The sequence below is a fragment of the Arachis hypogaea genome, chromosome 12 (assembly GCF_003086295.3).
Source record: "Arachis hypogaea cultivar Tifrunner chromosome 12, arahy.Tifrunner.gnm2.J5K5, whole genome shotgun sequence".
Classification (NCBI taxonomy): domain Eukaryota; kingdom Viridiplantae; phylum Streptophyta; class Magnoliopsida; order Fabales; family Fabaceae; genus Arachis; species Arachis hypogaea.
Genome location: NC_092047.1, coordinates 117,777,055 through 117,801,202, shown reverse-complemented (window position 1 = coordinate 117,801,202; position 24,148 = coordinate 117,777,055). Strand labels below are relative to the sequence as shown.

Genomic DNA, 24,148 nt, shown 5'->3' with positions numbered 1-24,148 from the left:
TTAATCTCTTTAACGTTAGTGTAAACTAAATTATTATTATTAGGGAAATTATGATTAAAACAGCAGAATCTGGTTGATATGACTTCCTCACACGCTCACTTTGCTTAATACCAAAGCCATTATTTACTCTTTCACCAAGGCAATCAACAAAGAAAAGCATAACGCATCTATTCCACAATTTTCCATTTTTTCCCAACAGATTCTCTGCCACTTTATCTCCAACAACTCCTTAACACATGTCACAAAATTTTCTTCGTACTTCACCTTACAACACCATTTTTGGCTTTCACTCTTTCTGTTACAGAAAAAACCTTATTATTACCTAAGAAGCAGCTTCACTTCACTTGTGTTTTATCCATGCTGTGTCTTTCACATTTTTGTCCTCACGTGTGGCCCCTAATAAGCTTTGACCCTTCAAACTTAGTTGTCATCAAATTCAGCACAAATCAACATTGTTATGTAAGAATTTTCCTTTGTTTTTATTTTCCTATCTCTATTCTCTCTGCCTCTCTTCAAAGCCCATTCCTTTGTCTTAAAAGACCATACTTTTTTAATATTTTCTTGTTATGTATTTGGAATATAATATTGGGTTGGCTTAGTTTTTAACCTTTTTTATTTATTTGTTCCCATATTTGATCTTGTGGTGGATTTACTATTTTTTGTGTCAAAGTGGAAGAAACCACCCATGTTATGTACCCGTCTTGGTGCTCTCAATTCAGCTGATTTTGTCTCTCTGATTGTGGATTGAATCATTGGTTGCTGTTTTTTTCTCTTTGAGATCTGCTACTTTCTTGTTTTTCTGATTCTGGGTTCTCACCATAAGAAGGATATTGAAAATCACAACCCCAGAAAGTGAAGTTTCATGTATGTTTGATTATTTATATATTTCTATTGGGGTTTCAATGAAGTTTGTATCTTTTTAAGCAGAAGCTTCTTCTGGGGTAGTTTGATATGATTTCCTTGTAGCTTTTTCTGAATTAAAAGTTCATTGAGCTCTTTTAGTTCATGCTTGTCTTAGTCCATCATTATTAAGCACCAATTCACTATGATGAGATGTTGAATTAGTCATGAATGGCTAGTCTTTGTTTATAACTATGGTGAATTTCATCTGTTGTTGATTTAGGAGCAAAGTAGGAACTTGTATTGATCACATGGTGCTTGACATGAATTCCTAAGAGAAGGCTTGTTCCAATTTTCCGGGAGATGCAAAGATGGAGAAGAAACAAAAGATTGTGCAGTACAGAGAAAGACTTGATAGGACCCTTGCCTCACCTGATCTTACAAATGATGAGATGCTCAAAAAACTTGTCGAAAGCCAACTTGTATGTTCTTCGGAACAAGAAGTAGAAGGTCATAACATTCCCTTGTTTCCTTTGAATTCATTTAGGCAGAAATGGTACTAGCTTGGTGGAGCCATTATTTTTAGTTAAATTATTCTTTGTATATTTTCTGAAGATGCTTTGTTTGGTTAATTAGGATACAAGCAGAAGTTGGTAGAAATAAAGACTGCAGAGGTATCTAATTTTCTTGATATGTTAAGGAGTGCTTCTTCAGATGATAGCGGAAGGTCTAATACATCGCACGCCGATTGGAAAGTATGCCATATACCATTGATATATATTTACAATTCAATGGACTAATACAATCTCATGTTATCTTCAAGCCTAACTCCTTTTACGCTTTTGGATGAATATGAAGATACTTGCCATGTTCAATCAAGTTATTCTGTCAATATTCATCATTTCACTTCTTTCAACAGTTAAAACAAGATACTGATGAGTTCCGTGTCATGTATCGGGAAGGACCAGAGGGAACTCCGTTTCATACATTGCTAGTTGAAGGCTATGTAGATGCGCCTCTTGATGTTTGTGAGTCATAATGGATTAGTAGCACCACCCTTGTGTTAAAAAATGCTGTTCTATTGATTTCAATATGCATCCCTTAACAAGTTCTTTTTGTCATTACAGGTTTATGCATCTCATGGGAGGCCTCTCTCTACAAAAAATGGTGAGAACCATGTTCATTATTGTAATATGTGCCTCTAGTTTTCTATGTGTTAGTCTCAATGCAACAGTCAGCATTAGTATTGATTTTTTGTTATGAGCTGGATACGGGAGGTTGTTTTTATACTCCAGAATGCTTTATCTCGAATCCGAGTAATGTAATCAGTATACAAATCTAACTGCTTTGTTTTTTTTTTCACAAATTTCATTCATCAGGTGGCCTCAATCTACTGTTCCAACTTTCAAAATCCTAGCATGTGAATGTTTGCACAAGGTCCGGATTGGGGAACAAATATCACTAGTGAGGTTTGTCATGATTAGCCATTTTAATTTCCCTTTACTGTGACGAAAAGCTTCACTTTCGAATGCTGATTTTACTCTGAATTTTGGAAGAAAGGATGAAGGTTTCATGGCCACTGTCTATGAGAGAAGCTATAGTGTACTACTATCTGTTTGAGTACTTTCAAGATGACTTAATAGTCGTTCTTACAAATTCGGTAGGCAACTAACTAACTCTTTTTTTTACTTCTTTTGGAAAATGTTAATTCTAAACTAGTTCTAAGCTTCAAGGAATTTGTACTTAATTTGGTTTCAGGTTCCTGAGTCAAATGGTGTCAATTCGACCATCAATGGTTTGAATGAGGTGATTCCTGAAGCAAAGGATGTTGTGAGAGTTGATTTGGTAGGGGGATTTGCATTGCAGAAGGTGACATCAGAAAGAAGTTACTTTCGGTGAGTTTTAAATCTGCTCAAACATAAGAAATTACTTAATTTAAGTGATGTCATCGGTTCCTGTTCGTAGCTTGCTTTTGTTTCCAACTTTGGTAGTTTATAGTAGAAATTTGAATGTTAAACTTGCCTTGTTATCTAATTGGTTTAAGGAAGCTACTGAAATGAAAATGTATTTTTAATTAAGCCAACCTGATTGAAAGACTTCAAATTTTGTAGGACAATAGCAAATATGGACATAAAGCTGGATTTTGTGCCTCCATCTCTCATAAACTTCATTTCAAGGCAGTTGATTGGCAATGGTTTCAGGCTTTACAAGAAGGTCACAGAGTTTCTCCAGATATCAATTTCTTTTATTTCCGGATTCGACTGATATTTACTTTGTTACTACTTTATGTTATCCATAGTAATTCATTCTATAAAAAGAAGCATAAGTTAATAAAATGTGTATCATCTAATATATTCTGTGACCAAATCATCTACCCTGTGGATTCTTTAATAATCATCATCATTACCCTCATTTTGATGCAGACTGTGGCTTCTATGATGAGCCATGGTGAAGAAGAATTGAGCAAGGCATTGGGGGATCCATTATATGTCAGAATTCGTGAATCTCTATATAGCAGTAACGGATCAAAGGCGAAGGTCAATGAAGAGCTTGAGCTTAAACAAGATGCGGATATTCTCCCTGCTGAAGAGGACCTTATTGAAAGTAAGCAAGATGAGGCAAAGGATGCAGCTGAAGAGGATAAGAGCAATCAATATGCAAATAGTACCACGTCGATGGTGGTGAATGGAGTAGTAGCAGATAGCAGCAAAACATTCAGTGAGATCATTGAAGTAGATAGTGAAGATATTATACAAATTGCGGAGGAGGATAAGGAAGTAAATGACATTCCAAAAGAGGAAGTCGATATGAGTGTGTCGAAGAGCACAAAGAGTACATATATCAGCTCAGAGGTAGCACAAGCTCTAGAAACATTAGACAAGGCTATTTCAGTGGTTCGGCAATACAAGCTTCATTCGCGTACATCCTCTTTTAGCTTTCCAACCGAGAAGCCTCCTTCGATGAAAAATGATGGCAGGGTTGATCTGCATTCAGCAGAGTTTACTAGCCCAAGTTCAAGAAATGAGGTTGCTGTTGAAGTAACAAATAGGGATATACCGGAGGGAACTTTGCAAGAAGCAACTAGCATTAACTCTGACTTCAGGTGATGTCATGTTACTATCTATGTTTAAAGGAATAAAAGTTTATGCATGTATATGATTTTGTGTTCCTCTACATGGTTTGTTTGGGATTTGAGAGTTAACTTCTAATAGTACACAACTATCATCTGGTTAATTGTGGTTGTGGAATTATACTGCACAAGAATGAATCCTAGTTTGGTACCTGACAATTTTTGCATAGGATGATATCATCTCTCACCAACTTTTGTGTTGTCGTCATCATTAACGAAAATTGTTAGGGACCAAGTTAAGGGTAATAGTCATTGGTAACTGATAAGGAATGAAATTATCCAATGTGAAAATCATCAGAAACCAAATTTAGTATTTACTCTTTATATAGTTCTTGCTTTTATATTGAATTATTGTTTTCCTTTGGTTCCCTCAGGTACACAGGAACAAATTCTAACTCGAATGAAGTAGATTCTAACATACCAACATCACCGGAGAAGAAAGCAACACCACCGGCCTTATGGAAAGATAGGGTAACTTCGGACCAAACAATATGCAATAACAAGCAACTAAAATTTGATTCGGTTCAAGATATGTCTCTAGATGACCCTAATAAGTCAAGTGATAAGAAAAAAATAAACACCATTGTACCCCAAGACATGTCTTCAAACGTGTCAAAGGAGCCGAGCAGGCGGCGAAGAAAACTTGCATACTTGTGTTTTCTGCTTTAGCTAAGTTTCTAGGTAAATACCAAATGGCAGAAGCTTAGAAAGAAAAAGAAGAAAGGCTTTTCAGTTTCATCTTGTGAACTTGTATGTTACTTGTAATATAAAAAGCTTCTTTGGTTTAAATTTTCCTCATTGAAATGAGCCATTTAAGGCACATTTATATGGCAGTTTGCAAGCCTCAAATAGTGTGCAAAGTGCAAACCACAACAAAAATGTTCTGAGCCAAAAGGGTTGTTCCCTTCAGTTTTTGTTTAAATTGTGTTTTCTCTTTTACTTTTCTAGCTGCAATATTGTAATGTGTAACCTTATATTATTCTTTAGCTTTTTAATCTATCTATCTTCAAAGTTATATTTGGATGCTTCTGAAAGAACTTAGAAATGAGAATGTGAACTTGATATTTTGTTGCCACAAATTTCTGCATGGAGCATTTTTGTATATCTTTAACTAATTTGACATTAAAATTTTTGCTAATTATTCAACTTTTCTTTTTACAACACCAAACAAAATTATTAATAAAATGAGTAAAATTAATGTATCACCTCATGTTTAAAACTTTAAATACATACAATAAAAACTAATGAGTTATATCTCAAATAGTATAGTTTCTCTATACTCACATAAGAGATTGCGAGTTCGAATCTTTTTATTTTCGGTAAAACAAAAAAATACATACAATAAAAATGTTGGTTATCATATATGATAAGATACAAACGATAATAATAAAACTCCCCAATTTTTCTTTGTTTTCTTCCACTAATCTTTCTTAATATTTATTTTCATTTCTACTATTAGTGAGACAGACTGACTTTTCTTTTGTTTTTTTTTTCTCTATTAAAATCTGATCATCCCAAAAATCATAATATATTTTTATTACTAATTCTGTTTAATTATTCGGTTAGTTCATACAGTTTTGTTAAAATTTTTAATTAAATTTTTATAATTTAAAAATTTATAATTATTTTTTATTAATAACAATTAATAAAAATTTAATATAAAAATTATAAATTTTTTATTTAACAATTAGTAACTATAAATTTTTATTTAATACAAAAATCCAATTTTTTATTTCTGCTTAAAATTACCAATTAGTCCCTACAACACTGTAGCTTATTATAGCTGGTGCAGCATCTTCTTCCCCAAAAGAACAGGAATTGGCACCTTCCCCTTTTTCTCTGCCGCTTCTTATTCTTCTTCTAATTTCTAGAACCTCACCTTCTTCAATAACAATGTTGAAGAAGAACAGCACCAGATGCACCCTCTTCACCATTTTAAGACACACTACACCTTCTGTTCCTAAACACCACTCACCTTTAACCTTTTCTTCTCATTCTAATAACCATTTTCTTCATACATCATCGCCACCTCCACCTTTTTCACCAAAAGGCCGTTCTTTTCACAACCCAACTTGGTTCTATTCTTTTGGGTATCTCACTTTTGATGGGAAAAGGTTGTGCTCAAAATCTGCGGAGAGTGTGAAAGCAAGAAGTAGTAGGTGCTGGAACTGCCATGAATCAACAGCAGCAGCACCGTTCTTGGTTTGTGATTCCTGCAGGTGCATTCAACCCGTGGATGATTCTATTGACTATTTCGAGATTTTTGGATTGTAAGTTTCGATATGATTTTGGTTTTTTAATTGTTTGGGTGATTGAGCTTATTGCAAAGTTTTGCTCTTTGTGATAATTCATGTGATTTCAACTTGATTGGTTTCTGAGATAGCTGTGGAACTTTGTTGTTTTGGGGGGATGAATTTTATTGCAAAGTTTTGATCTTTATACGGTTCATGCGTTTTTCACCTTGATTGGATTCTTAAGTATTGCTGAGAAATGGAAAAGGAGTGTAAGTTATGCTTGCTGTTGATTCACTATGTTTTCAGGCATATGAAAATTTTACTGAGATGGTGAACTTATAGTTCTTAGGAAATTGCTGCTATTTATGTATTTATTTTTGTTTTCCTGTTCCGGATTATGACACGAATTATACTTAATATTTTGCCTATAGACATGGTTTATGATAGAACAAAATGATATCGTTTCAATTGTAGTTATACTGTTATTCAATCTGGTGGTTTGCTTCATGTTGAAGGTTTTGATGTGTGCTAGTGTATCATCTCTCATCAAGCAAAGAGAAAAGTTTCTCTGCTGGCATGTTAAATTAGTGCTTTTCGGTCTCTTTAGTGAAGAAAAAGAGGGATGTATTGATCTATAGTCTGAGAAATTTGATAGATTGGTTTAGAAATTAAGAAGTGTTTTGTTTTTCCCCCTCAAAAATTCTAAAACAGGGAGAAGAAGTATGATATAGAGGGTGTGAATTTGGAGGGCAAATATAAAGACTGGCAAAAGAAATTGCATCCTGATTTAGTACATTCAAAATCTCAGGTCGGTCTGTTGGGATAACCTTTCTTCTTTGATTTTTTTTTTCCCTGTACTTTTTTGCTTTGCCTCTTTACTCTTTGGTGAATCCGTCAGAGGTTAGTGAATTTGAATGACTTCTAGGAGAACCTAACATTTTTGTTTAATCCTGTCGTTTGTTTGTCTAGAAAGAACGAGATTTTTCTGCTGAGCAATCTGCAAGGGTGATTGATGCATACCGTACGCTTAGCAAGCCTTTATCTAGAGCGATTTACATGGTAAGCATACTCAGCTGTGAAGATTCCAAAATTCTTGATGCTTTATCACATCTGTAGAAGTCTCTGCATAATCTGAAGCTATCGAAGGTTCAATGATGATAATATATTTGTGATGAGGAAATCTGTTGTTTTACATCAGGACAATTAAATCAAACTTGTCCTCGTTAGACTTTTCTTCAATCATTTATTGTCAAATGTTTTTTCTTCCGCCTTGTTGCTAAGAAATGTCATGTCATTTTTTTCCTCCAGATGAAGCTTGACGGATTAGAAGTTGATGAGGAACAAACAATTTCCGATCCAGAATTACTAGCTGAGGTGAATGAATATTTGCCTAATTTGTTTTTAATTAATGTGCAAAGAGACCTGGATTCATGAATTTAGCCTCTATAACCCCCTTTGTGTTGTTAACTTATACTGCAGATTATGGAAATCAGAGAAGCGGTTGAAGAAGCAACTGAGTCAGAGTCTTTGAAGAAAATTCTCTCTCGGGTATGTCTGGAAACTCAAATTTTCAAGGCTTGCTCCAAAGATATTGCATAATCAATTATTGATTTTGAATTATGACTACCTTGATGATTACCTTGATGTTCTTTTTCATATCGTCGTGTCGTGTCATTTTCATTCAGATGGAGGAGAACCTGAAAAGTTGGTCGAACACCTTTGCTACCGCATTTCAAAGTCGGAACTTCGAGGAAGCAAAAGATTCTATTCGTAGAATGACTTATTATAGTCGTGTAATTGATGAAGTTGTAAAGAAACTTTAGGGAAGGTAACATGGTCATTGCTTTTGCTTGATTCCTTAGGCTATACTTAGTAAGGATGAAAGTAAGAAATTTGAAAACAAGAATTGAAGCTTAGGATGAACAGCGAGATTAATGCTTACTGAAATTATTAGAAGAAAAAAAAAATAGTGATACTTGGTTTACTATTTTTTATCAATTATTTTTACAGGATATTGTTGCCGTGGTAGCCACCTTCTGCTGTTTGTTCTTCCATCCTTTCACAATAAAATGTATATTTCTTTCTACAACTTGTGGTTCCATCATATATCTATATTCTACAAATGTGATATATTGATTAAGCTGTGTAACTGTGGGTTTTGCCTCTGATTTTATTTTGTTTATTTTCTTTTTCAGGGGTAGCCATATCTATGAAGTGTAGGCTTCAAACATGATGCTATTCTTTTTTGGGGAGCAGAATCATAATCATTTGTGTGTGAAGAATTTTAATAAGTCATACTCTCTTCCCAATGTGGTCTATTAGTAAATGACCAATTGAGTTAATCAAATGTCCCAAAGGATGTCATGCCCTTATGAAAATGATAGAAGATTACATTTTTGTTACAAGATCATGAGACACATACTATGCAGAAGCACCCTTTTCACAGATCAATGCTAATCAGGAACCAACACTTTGTATTTCTTATTAATAATATAATAATTATTATAAAGAGTGGATATGAGTTTGAGAATTTTGACCCAAAAAAAAAGTGTTTCATGTTCTTATACTAATGGATTCGCACCTAGTGGCTAGTTAAGCAATTTGATCTATAAAAATGAGCTGCTGAATTCTCTCTTTACATTAGATATTTAAAGAGCTTTTCTTGATTCATGCATAAAACTTCATAACTATGGAAAGTCCTGTGTATGTGAAATAAAAGAGCACTTAAAAAAGGATTTGCGCAAGTTCATTCATACCATTCAATAATGTTTTTCTTTGAAAGAAAAATTCAAGTTATGAGCTTGCGCTTTCTTATTAATTCTGATTTTCGTTGCAATACAAGCTGAGCTAAATCATGTTTACCTTCTCTGTTTAGCCCAAAAAACACTGTTCTAAAATTAATAGTACTAGGAACAATACCACTATCTAACATTTCAGAAATAAGCTTCATGGCTTCTTCTGATCTACCAGACTTGCAAAGACAACTAAGGAACATGGAATAAGTCTTGAAATCAGGAGAGGGTCCTTTCAATTTCATGCGGTAGAAGATGTTCCATGCATCAGTTGGTCTCTCCATGTTCATGTATCCACTTATAAGGGCAGAATATGTGACAATGTTTGGTTCATAACCTGATTCTTGCATTTCCTTGAATACTTCAATGGCTTTTCCTATCTGTTTCTCCTTAAAGTAATGAACAATCAAAGATGTATAAACATGAATGGTAGGTTTAATACCCTTTTGTTTCATAGATTCCACTTTGGCTAAGGCGTCTTCAAATTGACCCTTTCGGAGTAGGCCATGGACAATGCTTCCACATGTAAACTGATCTAAAGTTGGTTTCTCTGCCCCACTTTCTCCAACCAATGCCAATGCTTCTTCCATTTTTCCAACCCTGCAAAGAGACCTGATAAGCAAGGAATAGCTAAGAGGAACTGAATATCCGAATATTTTGAGAGAATCTATGCATCTCCTAGCTTCTGAAAGCCTACCAACTTCACATAAACAACCAAGGAAAGTTTCAACCAATTCTTTGTCGGGGATGTGTCTGGCACGAATCATCTCACCATATATTTTGATAGCTTCATCAACCTTCCTTCCTTTCCTTCCACAAAGAGCAATGATCAAGTACTTGTATGTGCTTCTACTTGGTTTGTAACCCTCAGCTTTCATATCTCTAAAACAATTCATGGCCAGATCTGTTAGACCGATTCGACCGTAAAGCATTATCATGATTGTCCATGTCTCTGGCATTATTGGATAATTGTTTCTTCTCATCTCAAAGAACAGGCTGCGCATGTGCTTAAAATCTTTCCCGCGACCTGCAATCTTAATTGCCATGTTGTATGTCTCTACAGTGTGCCTATATCCAGGCTGCTTTCCAACCCATGAAAAGAACTTTAGCATAGTGTTGCCATGCATACTGCAATGTTGCAATATCTCCAAAACAAATTCCGGGGTAAACCATATCGTGCTTCTCTCCAAATTTTCTTGAATTAAGGACCAATCCATGGAAGATGAAAGAATCCTACAAATTTCATGAACATCCTGCTCGTTGTAAGTCTTATCATGTGGGTGAACTGAGGAGTAATTTACTTTTTGTGATTCTGATTGATCAATTACCACATCCTTCTCCACCTTAATTCTCAAAGATACTTGTTCTTCGGAATTACTGCATTTTTGTAGATCAAGTTTAAATGCTGTATAAATCTTCTCAACTTTCGCTTTCATGTCTAGTTCCCCTTTGTTCTTCAAGTATGTTACAACACAGTGGAATACTTCATCTAAAATTACAATCTCCGAAGCCTGCATGTCATACAATACTTTGATAATATCATCTGTCCTTGAAGCTTTGCAAAGCTCCTTAATAAACAGTGCATATGGTTTCCAATTGAGCTTGATGCCTTGGCACTCCATACTCTTGAATAACTTCCATGCTTCGAATATACGGTTTTGAGAAACATGACCTGCAACCATGGTCGTTATTACCACTCCATCAGGCTTGATACCTTTTCCTAGCATCTCTTCGTACAACAAGCAAGCATCTTCATACCTATTCAACTTAAACAAATGCTGTATCAGTTCTGTATATGTGGAAATTGTGGGCACACAACCAGATTCTTTCATGCTTTGGAACATATCAAGTGCCTTGTGAACTTCATTTCTTACCAAATATCCATTTATTATAATTCCATGAATCCTTCCATCAACAATATCCCTTCTCTTCATAATTTCAACAATCTCTAAAGCGTCTGTAATCATGCCAGCCTTACACAGCCCTCTCACCAAGGTCTCGAAAAACTCAGGTTCAATAGCTAAGTCTTTACTTTTGTGGTCACGGATCAGTTCCAAAGCTTCTTTAATCCTTCCAGAAATACAGAAACTCTTCAGCATACAACTCTGAACACTGTTTTCCGGCATCAGAGACAACCGTGTCATGTCATTTCCAAGGAAATGAACAGCCGCAACATCACCTACCCTTGCCATGGAGTTCATGAGCAACTTATATAATCTTAGATCAAGCACCATATCTTTCTGTACCATATCCTTGTAGAACTCCATAGCAATATCACCTTTCCCACAACTGCAAAGCGAACGTATCATTGCCCTATATGCAACCTCATCAGGTTCACAACCAAATTTCTTCATGTTTTCAAAGGCCAACAACAATTTGCTGATTTGCTTCACTTTCCCATAATGGGATATGAGAATAGTCCACGTCCTAACATCCTTTTCAATTCCACAGTCATCCATTTCTTCCACCAACTTATTCACCATCCCAAACTCCTTAGCTTCCCCTGCAATCCACAACATAGTATTATAAGTCTTCATTGTGTGACTAAAACCTTCCTTGTTCTTCACCCAATCAAAAGCTGTTAAAGCCAAGTGTGGCACTTTGAAGCACCTTTTCAATACCATATCAAAAACCTCAGCTCTCAACTCAAAATTCAAATTCTCCAACTTCTCCTCCACAGGACTCCAATCCTTTTCACCTCTAAAAATCCTAGTAATCTCACCAACAACTCGGCTCACATCGTCTTCACTCATGTTCCCCAACTTGGAATCTCCAAAAACACCAAAGCTCTTGCCTTTATCAAGCAATACACTCGCTGTGGCATTTCCACAAACATCTTTGGTGCAATCATGTTCCACTTCAGAACCCGACTTCCCCTTATCAGCTTCCTCCAAAAACAAAAACCCAGATGAGGAATTGTCCTGGACCACAGGGCCAGCCCCTAAAATGTCAGTAATTTCATCAAAAAGTGCACGGTAGATGCCGGGATCAGATTGTTGGGTTGCTGCGCGAGACAATAAAGGTGAGTGCTTTGACGAATTGGAAGAGCTGGAAGAAAAATGAAGAACTTGAGGCAGTGAGAGGAGATAGCTCAAAGGTTGATTCAGAGTTCGGAGCTTGCTTATTGATCTCATGGCTCCGAGCAAATCGCACACAGCAGACATCACCATGAAAGGGAGAAGTCCTTAGCGAGAAATAAAAACAGGAGTAATAATTTTTTAGTAATTATTTTATTAATATAAATATTAAATTATTTTTATTTTAATAAATAAATTTTATTAATTTATTTACGTAAAATTTTTATAAATATAAATATAAATTATATATTTTTTGCGTATAAAATATATCTAAATATAGATATAAATTATTGTTAATTAAGTACTAATAAAAAACAATAATATTTGTTAATTATATAATTTTGTTAACTTTTTATCATAAAAATTTATATAAAATATGTTTTCCACCCTATTTAAAAAAAAAAAGGTATAAATAAGACTTTACTTTGCATATCTTAGAATCTGGTCCGTTGGATCCTCATAGAGTCAAACGCGTTTTCTCCAATTTTTAAACCTTTCATAACAGAATTACCGGTAAGGCGGTAACTGCCTCCTTCCCTCCTTCTTCATTCTCTCGCCAACTTTATTTTCCTCTCTGAGAAAATTTCATTTTCCATTTTGGTGCCTCTTTCCCTGGAACCAAACATCATTAGAGAATCCAAAATTAAAGTTGGCAGCTTAACACAACTCATGTTTTTGAGTTTTGACTCTCTCTTCTCACCTTAAAACAAGCCTCATTTAATTTTTTTCCCGTCTCCACACAAAGTTTCCTCCTTTATACCCTTCAAAATTAAAACCCCCTTCCAATTCAGCGAATTTTCTCCTTTATTATTCCTTAATTGCAAGAATAGGGTTTGTTGAAGTTCGTATGATAATGATAATGGTAATGAGTGTGGGGACCTCTCATTAATGAGAGCTATTTCGGCATTTCCTTCGAATCCTGAATCAGAAGAAGGAATGAGCGCTTGCATCTTCATGCTTCAAAGTACGTAGCAAAAACCCTCATTTTCTTTTTCCCGCATTCTCTCTCTTAATTTGAAATGTTAGGGATTAGAGGGTGCCAAATTGGAGAAATTCATGTTAAGCTAAATGTTAATCATGTTAGCCTTTTGAAGTTTGAGGAGAAAACTGAAATGGGATCATAATTTTTCTAAATTATAATATTTGTTTATATTTGGATTGTTATTGTTTGTTAGATGCTTGGAATAAGGAATGAGTATTGATGTTAGATGGGAAACAACTGTGTTGCACCAAGAAAGTCTTCCAAAGATGGCACATATACAAGTTTCATCTCGTGGTGCCGGCCGAAGAAAGCAACTGCGTGCGCGGATAAAGACGAAGATGTGAGCAAAACTGAAAAGGAGACAGAACCTGTTCAACAAAAGGCACCAGAGGTTGTTAAAATTGAGAAGGAGGTGGAGAAGCCAACACAATCCATAAAGGTTAAGAATGAAACTAAGCGTCTGGAATCTATAAAACAAGTTGAGAAGACTAAATTGCCAGCACCAACTCCAGCTCCTGCTCCGGCAGCTCCAGCTCCAGCTCCAGCTCCAGCTCCTGATCCTGATCCTGATCCTGATCCGGCTCCGGCTCCTGATCCGGCTCCGGCTCCTGATCCGGCTCCGGCTCCAGCTCCGGCTCCTGCTCCTGCTCCTGATCCTGATCCTGCTCCTGCTCCTGCTCTTGCTCCAGCTCCAGCTCCAGCTCCAGCTCCAACAACAAAAAGTAACCAATGGGAAGAAAAGGTTAAAGTAGGAGAGCCTGCAAAAGAAAAGAAGACTCAGATTGTGAAGAGGCAAATAAGTGCAGGCCTAAAACAAGGTTCTATCTTGCAAAGGAAAACTGGTGTCCTTAAGGAGTTCTATACTTTGGGACCGAAGCTCGGACAAGGGCAATTTGGAACAACCTACCTTTGTGTGGAGAAAGCTACTGGAACCGAGTATGCATGCAAGTCCATTTTGAAGAGGAAATTGGTGACTGATGAAGATGTTGAAGATGTGAGGAGGGAGATTCAGATAATGCATCACTTGGCAGGTTGCCCCAATGTGATCTCCATTAAGGAATCCTATGAGGACGCTGTCGCGGTTCATGTTGTGATGGAGTTGTGTGCAGGGGGTGAACTCTTTGATAGGATTGTGGAAAGAGGGCATTACACAGAGAGAAAAGCAGCAAAACTAGCAAGGATTATAGTTGGTGTTATTGAGTCTTGCCACGCACTTGGAGTAATGCATCGCGACCTTAAGCCGGAGAACTTTCTTTTTGTCGATAAGCAGGAAGATTCAGTCCTTAAAGCAATAGATTTTGGCCTCTCTACTTTCTTCAAACCAGGTTTGACAAAAAATAATAATACTAAAATAATAAAGAAAACGTTTCCATTTTTCCTTCCCTTGTTTGAGTAGGAGTTATCTTAGAATTTTATCCATATTTTGTTCTTTTTGTTTTGAGATCCTTTTGAGGCCATTTTTCTAATATGCAGTAAAGTATAGCTTTTCATTTGATGCTAAGTGAAGTTTGAGTTGATTTTTGCAAAACAATGCAAAGAGCATTGTTGATTTTGTGAAACAAGTTACTTGTTTTTGAAACAAAAATAATTGTTTGTGTATTTAGAGACTTTGTTTTTATGTGCATCATGCTATCTTGATGCATAACTAAACGAAATTAGTGTGATAACATAACAAAATGTCTCTTCATCCTTCAACTTTTTAAAGTGCCATGAACTTTTGTCAACAATTTCTTTTGCAGGAGACATTTTTGATGATGTGGTAGGAAGCCCTTATTATGTTGCACCTGAAGTTCTCCGAAAGCGTTACGGCCAAGAAGCTGATGTGTGGAGTGCTGGTGTCATCATATACATTCTCTTATGTGGTGTACCTCCATTTTGGGGAGGTAGGAAACTAAGAATTCTAAGTTTAACACACAATGATCCAAGTTCTAATCATTGTGCTTAATTTCTATTTCCCCAAGATGTAAAAGCTGTTTCTAAAAATGGTAATCTTTATTTTGTTCCTTGGTAAATAGAAACGGAGCAAGAGATTTTCGACTCAATTTTGAAGAGTAAACTGGATTTCTCATCAGCACCATGGCCTAGTATCTCTGATGGTGCAAAAGACTTGGTTAAGAAGATGCTTGACAGAGATCCTAGCAAACGAATATCCGCTTTTGAAGTTCTTAGTAAGTTTCCTTACTGTTAACATGTTGACATAACTCTGAAACATGAGCTTTTTTTGTTTATCCAACACATTTATGGTGTCATGTATCTTAATTAGGCCCTGAATAATCAAAATTCTGGCTTGTGATTATCGAAATTTTGTCACCACATCGTTTAATGATCATTCTTTGATTCAATGCAGGACACCCCTGGATTCAGGTTGATGGAGCAGCTCCAGACAAGCCTCTTGATGCTGCAGTTTTGACTCGGCTGAAGCAGTTTACTGCAATGAACAAGCTCAAGAAAATGGCTCTTAGAGTGAGTATTATTTTCATCTTTATGAAAAGTGGTTTGCATTAGAGGTTAATAGAAAGATATCTATGTAAATATATTGACTTCATTCTGGAAATTTTACCCTTAATGAATTTATCTATATTGTTCTATGCAGGTAATTGCAGAGAATCTCAATGAAGATGAGATTGCTGGATTGAAAGAAATGTTTAAGAATATAGACACAGACAACAGTGGCCACATTACTTTTGAAGAACTAAAAATTGGACTGAAAAGATATGGTCATAATCTCAATGAGTCTGAAATTTATGACCTAATGCAAGCTGTAAGTACTAATTCTGAATCATCTTATTTCTTACCTCAACTAAACCTAAACTTTCATGAATCATAATTTTAGGAAAAGTATAATAATAGATTGATTAATATGGTTAAATTACCATCGAGGTTTTTATAGTTTCACTCAATTTTCAATTAGAATAATATAAAAGCTTGCAGTCAAGTCCTTATAATTAAAACTTTTGTAAACAAATCCCTATACTCGAAAATAAACTATTCTTTTTTCTCTAAAATATCCGTTAAACAGTATGGAGACTTGGTAACAAAATCTATAAACACAGAAAGACCTGATTAAAAATTAAGAGAAACTATAAGAATCGCTAGAGTAATTAAACTTAAATTATATTAAAATAGGAAATATAATTTTCTTCATTCTAAGTAGTACATTGTCTTAATCAATCTAACTCCTTTTTGTTCTGAAAAACAACAGGCAGATGTTGATAACAGTGGCACAATTGACTATGGAGAATTCTTAGCAGCAACATTGCACTTAAACAAAATTGAGAAGGAAGATCATTTAGCTGCAGCTTTCTCATTTTTTGATAAAGATGGTAGTGGCTACATCACTCAAGATGAGCTTCAACAAGCTTGTGAAGAATTTGGAATAGAGGACGTTCGCTTGGAGGATTTGATCGGAGAAGTTGACCAGGATAATGTGAGTATACATATATATATTCTACATACATACAGAAAAAATAAAAAATTAAATCAAATGAAATCATATAATACTATGCGTTTGATTTGTGTTTTTATTTTCTATGTTTTCTACTTTTAGGATTTTGCAAAGAAAAAAGAGAGAACAGAGGACATGATTTTATAAATTTCAAATTCCATTCATGTATTGATATCTTTGTCATGTTTACTTTTTGATCCCTATCAGGATGGAAGAATAGACTACAATGAATTTGTGGCAATGATGCAAAAAGGCAATGCTGATATGGGTAGAAGGGGAAGAAAAGGTAGCAGTAGTTTTAGCATTGGATTTAGGGAACCACTACCTGTATGTTAAGAAAATAGTGTATGAGTTTCTTTTTTGGTAACACAGACAATTTTCTCCAAGGTGTGTATTGAACTGAACTGACCCTAGTTCATGTAAATTTTGGATGAAGAAACATTACAAAGGGTTTGTTCGTTTTTGTTTTGGATGAACCAACAATTTGATCCTTAAAAGATTATTAAAATGTTAAGTGCTGACACATAATATATATGTTTTAAAAGTAGCATTTGGCTTCTGTTGTGAAATAAAAAAGACACAAATGTAAAGAACAAAATCTATTTGAAAATATGAGACAAAGACAGAAGTTTAAAATTATTTTTATCTAAAATAATATTTAAGAAGATTGACTTTTTAAAATAGAAAAATGCAAAAAACATGTATCGATATTAAGAAAGATTTTTATGCTAAGTTTTATATGTATAAAAAGATAAAAAGAAGTGACACGACTCGTATGTCTTTAGAACTAAATGTCATCTTAATAGATATTTTACTAACTAATCGTATCTCAAGAGTTAACACTTAAATTAATCTCTGAAATTATATTTGCACTTTCAATCTCAATTTGTCCTTCAACTTGACATTTGTGACTTGTATCGGCTTCACCTTATTTTTGTCAAAGAATCATTAACAATATACTAAGATAAACGGACAACTTTCTAACGACCGTTTAATGTGAAAATTAGAATTTTTTTACCTCGATTTTTCTCATGAAACTTTTAAAATTTTAATCCTAATTTTAGTTAAGGGTTTTAAAAGTTTCTTAGAAAGTAATTGAGGTAAAATTCAATTGCGACATCAGATAGTCGTTAAGAAGTTTAACGCGACAGACGTTAATCTATTTCAACACGCAGTTAACAATTCTACGACGAAAATAATATTAGGGACTAAGGTGAATCACGAATATTAAGTTAGAAAATTAAATTGAGTAAATTAAAATTTTGGAGATGATTAGATTAAAGCGTGAATATAATTTTAAAATTATCAATACGATTATTTACTCCTATGATAAATCTTGTTTATATATATAATTCTTAAGAAAAAGAAAACTTTTAGGAACCAATTAATTAATTGATTGATCTTTTAAGAGTTAAGTTCTTGTAACATTATTTATTTATCAGGATCAACATTTATTTGAATATAGCTTGCAGCCTCCTAAGTGTGTAAAAGTATTCAACTATTTTTTTACCTTAGTCCATGACAATAATAAAAAAGTTTCACGGTCCACAAAGTCCAACAAAATACATAAATTCAGTTTTAATTTTAGTTTTTATCATCTTATCTTTATATTACCTTCTTATCTTATCTTTTTGCTTTTATTTTTCGTAGACAATACTCTATATATTTAGTTTTACTTTTATAATTCAATCAATCAAGAAATATATAACAAAGCATTCTTTATTTTTGCATACTCTTTATGTACTCTTTTAATTTTATTAAAAAAAATTCAATTCGAATTTTAACATGAATCTTGGTAAAGAGTAGCTCTCAAAATGGCACTTATAAATTGTAATGCTTCATACTTAGGATTCAAAGGGTTATAATGTCATAACCTAAGGTCAAAAACATCACTATTGTATTTATTTTTTGATAGAGCTAGCCAATAATCATAGATAGATAGAGTTAATGTCATACACCAAGCTAAACTTCAAAGTCATCTTGACAAGTCACCATACCATATAATTGATAAACTGAATCCCCAAACAAAAGTCGGCTCGAAATAAAAATTAACTAAAAATTTAAGATTTAGAATATAGAATATTCTATTATTTTATTAAAAAAGATTTAATTATAAAATTAAAAATAATGTAAAAATTCAATTAAAAAAAAAGTATAAAAATCTAATTATAAATTTGATAAAATTATAAGAATTAATAGAATAATTAAACTAATGTTTTTTAACCCAAAAGCATGATCATAAGAAAAACATGTTCTCTTTCCAAATCTAACTATTGTTTGAAAAGACTTAAATCTGACTTAGCAAGAAAAATGCTTCATTCCTAATATATGGATCCAATTTTAATTATTAGTTGTATGATGGAAATACTCTGAACTCACACACAGACACAATGACACAAATTAAGCTCATCAAATGAGATTGTGAAGTAGACAATAATACAACAAAATAAAACCAAGGTCAATGTCATCCATTTTAAAGCTCAATTTGTGGGTTAGATATTGTTATATGTTGCTATCCAATTTATCATTGTTTCTATTGATTTGTTATTACTAATTTTTCTTTAGTAACATGATGGTGTTACATTAATTAGTGCAAGATAACTATATATATATATATATATATATATATATATATATATATATATATATATTTTATAATCCAAACGATGATGTCAAAGTATAGGAAAGTTCATTGGTAATGCATAGCATAACAGGAACATCCATTTAGTTTATATCTTATATTATATTATTATATTATATTATCTATTCAGAGGTTGGGTGTATTTGTCAATGGGGTCATGAGTTATGGCACCCAAATAAGTGAGATGAGGTTTGCCAATTAATTAAGGAACTATTTGATTAAGTGGGGTATCATGCTAATCAAGTGATTAGGAGTAATCTTTAATTTTGATCAGTTGATATACAAATTAGAGCTTAATTTGTCACCATAAGATTTGCTTGATTGGTGAGTATTCATCCATCAACATGGTCAACTTCCAACTTCATAATGTAGCAAGTAATAACAACTAATTAATGACAATAATATAAATAATAATATTGTTATATCAATGCTCTATTATTTTACTTTTATTGCTAGCTACCTTGGATAATAATATTGTCATATATATATGTATATCATCTATGTCTGTTTCTTGACTTAGCAGGTAGTGTGTATCTTCGTTAATTACTAGATTGTAACTATATTTAACTTTATAGATGCATGAATGACTTGTTGTTTTGTATATTAATTAATAATTAATTAATTCGTTAAGAGTTTAATTATACTGCAATAAAAATTGAGAGAGATTTAGACTCAGTATTATGTTTATTAGTTCAAAGACTGATACTAAATTTTTTTTTCTGTTTTTAAAATTTTAGTATTTCAGTACATTTAAAAAGTAGGGACACAAAGAGACTAAAATTTTGAGAGACAGAGACTGAAACTTTAATAATATTTTATACCTAAAATATCTTTATTTCAATTAATTTATTTCAATTTTACTCTTTGTATAAATTAAATAAATTTTATTATTGTTTTAATTTCTGTCTTCCACTCTGCACCAAATAAAATACTGAGATTTATTCAATCTTTGTTTTTTAGTCTCTGTCTCTCAGTTTTAGTTTTTTTTTTTTCTGTTTCTCCACCAAACACTACTTAAGAACGCATTACTATCATTAGAAACTCTTAAATGTTTTATTTTAATAAATAATAATAAATATTTTAGAAATTTATTAAATTTTGTGTATTTATTGTAAACACTTTTCAAAATAATTAATAACTCTAGCATATGTGGACATATAATTAATTACTAGTTATGATGTGTGTATGCATGAAGAGTGATCACTCAGCTTGAAACTTTCAAAGTCATTAATAAAATTATATTCTGACATAAACAAAAACAAACAAAATATTCTTAATTATTTTAAAATAATTTTTTTTCAATTATTTTTTCAACAAAAAAACTAAAATAGTTAAAAATATAGACTGAAACAACAACTGCTATTCTTCTTGCATGTACACTTACTAATAACTAATAATAAAGACAGACTATAAGACATATTTCTGAAACGGTTTTAAAAACCATTCAACAAAAAAAACCAAATATATATATATATATATATTTGATGGTGATTGCAGAGAGAAATGATCGGTTGCAAGGTTTCATATTATAGAGACAGCTGCTATCCCATCCACCCAGCCTTGCCTTTTAAATGCAACGTATCACCCACAAAATCCTAAATCATCATATATAATATCTCACACAATTCCAAACAAAATAATAATAATAATAAGAATAATAATAATAATAAGCTAAAGACATTAATTGATTTTTGTTATTATGCAATATAATGTCTCATTTTTGTGACACTAATTACGAATTATAATTTAAATAATATAATCTATTTATATTCATATAAAAGATTGTGAATTCGAGTTTTATTTTTTATTTTTAAAAACAAAATTAACAATATTACACATAAATATTAGTGGGGCTTAAAATAATGCATATTATATTGTGTGAATTATCTAGTTTGAATAATTTAGATCAAATTTATTAGTTGTTAATATAAATATTGAAGGTTAATTAGTGAATCATTCTTTTATATAAATAAGTATTAATAGATAATTTAGATATAAATACGGTACTCTAAAATTTAGATATAATTTAAGTATAAATACAGTATTTTAAAAATATTCTCATATATATTTTTATTAGAGTAAAAAATAATACATTTTAATATAGAAATATTATTAAAATTTAGATATAATTTAAATATAAATACAGTACTCTAAAAGTACTCTCATATATATTTTTACTAAAATAAAAAATTATACATTCTAATATAAAAATATTATTAATATAATATTTTTATGTATATCTAAATTATTTATTAATAATAAGTGATAAATAATATTCAAATTATTCCTAGAGTATTATATATATATATAAAGAATTAAAGAATATTTGTAACATAATGTGATGTTGAAAGGGAATATATAATTTCTTCTTTTTGTATTAAATAATTTAGAGGAAACAAAACAAAAAAAATTCACAATGTGATGCACACATATACTCATTTTTCTAATTTTTTCCTTTGTATTTATATTGTTATTTTATACACCAAACTAATATATAGTTATTTTTATAATGAGAAAATACAAATAATGAGGCAAAGCCTCTGCAAAAAGAAACGTTTCAGGGTCTAAGGGGAAATGGGTGGGACCTACAGAAACGTGGAGAATGATTTAGATTTTGGACGGATATGGACGACGCAGATTGTAGCTAAAGATCTTTGACAGCCGTCCGATAAATGCAGATTCTGACAACTCACGTGAGGTTGGCGCCAAACGGTGGGGTGTCTATTTTGGCTTAATGTGCGACTAATCATGTTCCATGCTTCTGCCACGTCACTCATTTATTTTTAACATTTACTCATTTCTCTTTACAAAATTATTTTCAGCCAAAGTCTCTTTAACTGTTTTTTATTAAATATAAGAAATGTTGTTTTTTTAACCGTAAAAATTTATATGTAATTATTTTTATTTGATGTTATTTAAAAATTATTAAATAATTTAATATATTTAATTAAATTATTATTTAATAATTTTTAATTATTAATTTTATATAAAAATAATTATATTTAAATGTTTATTTTTTTTAATTAAAAAAGTTTTAATTTTTTATTTATGTTATTTTAGATTAATAATTTAAATTTAAAATTTAAAATTTTTTATTTTTTATTTTTTCACCTTCAATAACAAGTTAATTTCGAAAAATATCGCACTCCTACCTTATTTTGATACAAGTTATTTTGGCCTTCTAACAAAACCTAGTCTTCCCTGAAGAGTAATATATATTAAAGAAAACCTAACATATTCTCTCAAGTCTCAAAACAATTATTTTAGTGTTTTTGAAAATTAAATGGATAAATTACTATTTTGCATACATTATTACATAATAAATTTAATTATACACATATTATTAACATGTAAAATAAATATTTTTTATATTTTATTTGAATATAAAATATAATATTTGAATTAAATTCTAAATAATTAATTTATCATGTAATTTCTATTCTCATAACATTATAAAACTTGAAAAATACTTGTGTAATCTTAAAAGCTATTATATAAATAAGAAAACTATTATCTTTTTAACAATCGGGTTTAGGGAGTTTTAAATGAAAAACAAAATATTGGTACTCCAAATAATACATGGATGATTGTTTATCCTTATAATACATTAAAAATTTAAAACAGAATGTTGTAACAATGATAAATGTATGTTACAAAAATTCTAGCTCAATATTCCAGTAAATAATAAAACCACTACTCATAAATATTTTTTTTTTCATTTTCTATTTTTATTTTTTAGAAGATTGTAATAAATGTTATGTCTTATAATAGAAAAATACCACAACCTGGCCCCTCTTCACTCCTTACATTTCCATGTTCTGAAACAGTATCATATGTTTTGCTGCCTCCTTCATTCATTGTCTTCTGTCTTATTTCACTTTCTTCTCATATTATTGTTTTTTTATTTTTATTTTTACTATAACATATATTTATGAAATCATACATATATACATAACTCAACTAATTGAATAGCAATCTTTTTTAATTCCTTAAATACTTTGCAACTTGAAAGGTAGAATATTATCTTGTCTTACTTCACTTATAAGTAACAAATTTTTATTTGCCTACATTTATTTTAACACAAAAATAAATGAATAAATAAATATATTTGTCCTCATCAGAAATTCTATAGTAATTTTCTTGTATACATTGAATGGAATAGTGTAATGTATTGGAAGTATACCATAACCATTTATATGCAAAAATTATAGGTAATGATTGGTTTCTATCACAAACTTAGATTATGATATAAATAATAAACAATAAAGAAAGCCATATATGATTCAGTTTAGAAGAAAATGGATATGCACGAAAGTGTTTAAATAGTCATTATAACCACATCACTCAAATTAATTAAAATTGATGACAAAGACTTCTCACATATTAGATTTATAATTGTTAGGATTTGGTTGAATTAGTCCCACATTGCTTAGGATAGCAAATGGAGTGGGTGGCCTAGGCTATAAATATGAGGCTAAGTTCTTCATTTGTTTTTGCACCAGTCAGAAACACTTTAAGCTTGTATCTGATTTTTCTTTTCCTCTGTACTCTTTGATTAGAGAGTGTTGTGAGGTGTAGTTAGATATTTGCTTTGAAAGAGTGTGGGTGTACTGGGGTGCCGGTGAGAGAAAGAAGTCTATGTGTTGTAACAATTTTCACATAGTGATATTCTCTGGTTGTCATTTGACAACGGCCGTGGTTTTTTCTCCGGTAATTGGAGTTTCCACGTTAAATTCTTGTGTTGTGATTGTGTCTATTTTATTTCTCTGTCAAAGGTGTTTTCTCAAGGGGGAATTGTGTCTTATTCCCAACAAGTGGTATCAGAGCTTCGGTTCGGTGGGATTTATTCTTAGTATGCTCTGTGGTTGCAGCCTAGTCTGACCTTCCACATCAGAAAAGAATTTTGTCCTGTGGCTTGAGGTTGATCTTTGGTTGCTGTTGTTGTTGCTGGAAGGCAGTGTGACACTGTGAGAGTGCAGTTTGGAAAGGTTCTGGCTAAGGAAAGAC

At 32.1% G+C, this 24,148-nt stretch overlaps 4 protein-coding genes across 6 annotated transcripts; 3 read left to right on the top strand and 1 right to left on the bottom strand.

Annotated features, from left to right (window-relative positions):
• Positions 1-106: 106 nt before the first annotated feature.
• On the top strand, positions 107-4,985 carry LOC112728717 (uncharacterized). 3 transcript variants are annotated; one of them, XM_025778979.3, is made up of 11 exons: positions 107-459; positions 1,124-1,350; positions 1,477-1,595; positions 1,760-1,868; positions 1,968-2,007; positions 2,220-2,309; positions 2,401-2,500; positions 2,599-2,735; positions 2,952-3,054; positions 3,264-3,943; positions 4,345-4,985. In XM_025778979.3, the coding sequence occupies exons 2-11, from the start codon at positions 1,212-1,214 to the stop codon at positions 4,637-4,639; spliced, it is 1,812 nt and encodes a 603-aa protein (XP_025634764.1). In that variant the 5' UTR covers positions 107-459; positions 1,124-1,211; the 3' UTR covers positions 4,640-4,985. The 3 variants fall into 3 exon arrangements, with proteins under 3 accessions (XP_025634764.1, XP_025634763.1, XP_025634765.1); XM_025778978.3 differs by having other exon boundaries at positions 449-864; XM_025778980.3 differs by lacking the exon at positions 107-459 and adding an exon at positions 462-755.
• A 746-nt stretch (positions 4,986-5,731) lies between these two features.
• Positions 5,732-8,851, top strand: LOC112728718 (iron-sulfur cluster co-chaperone protein HscB homolog). Its single transcript, XM_025778981.2, has 8 exons — positions 5,732-6,240; positions 6,916-7,012; positions 7,174-7,263; positions 7,513-7,578; positions 7,684-7,752; positions 7,890-8,032; positions 8,215-8,275; positions 8,400-8,851. Exons 1-6 carry the CDS (start codon positions 5,864-5,866, stop codon positions 8,025-8,027), a joined length of 837 nt encoding a protein of 278 aa, XP_025634766.1. The 5' UTR covers positions 5,732-5,863; the 3' UTR covers positions 8,028-8,032; positions 8,215-8,275; positions 8,400-8,851.
• Positions 8,852-8,972: 121 nt separating this feature from the next.
• On the bottom strand, positions 8,973-12,202 carry LOC112728716 (putative pentatricopeptide repeat-containing protein At5g06400, mitochondrial). Its single transcript, XM_025778975.3, has one exon. The coding sequence runs from the start codon at positions 12,164-12,166 to the stop codon at positions 8,993-8,995; it is 3,174 nt and encodes a 1,057-aa protein (XP_025634760.1). The 5' UTR covers positions 12,167-12,202; the 3' UTR covers positions 8,973-8,992.
• A 307-nt stretch (positions 12,203-12,509) lies between these two features.
• Positions 12,510-17,047, top strand: LOC112728715 (calcium-dependent protein kinase 26). The gene is made up of 8 exons (XM_025778974.3): positions 12,510-13,037; positions 13,249-14,380; positions 14,795-14,938; positions 15,071-15,223; positions 15,403-15,518; positions 15,649-15,816; positions 16,258-16,482; positions 16,708-17,047. The coding sequence occupies exons 2-8, from the start codon at positions 13,282-13,284 to the stop codon at positions 16,834-16,836; spliced, it is 2,034 nt and encodes a 677-aa protein (XP_025634759.2). The 5' UTR covers positions 12,510-13,037; positions 13,249-13,281; the 3' UTR covers positions 16,837-17,047.
• The last annotated feature ends 7,101 nt before the right edge of the window (positions 17,048-24,148 follow it).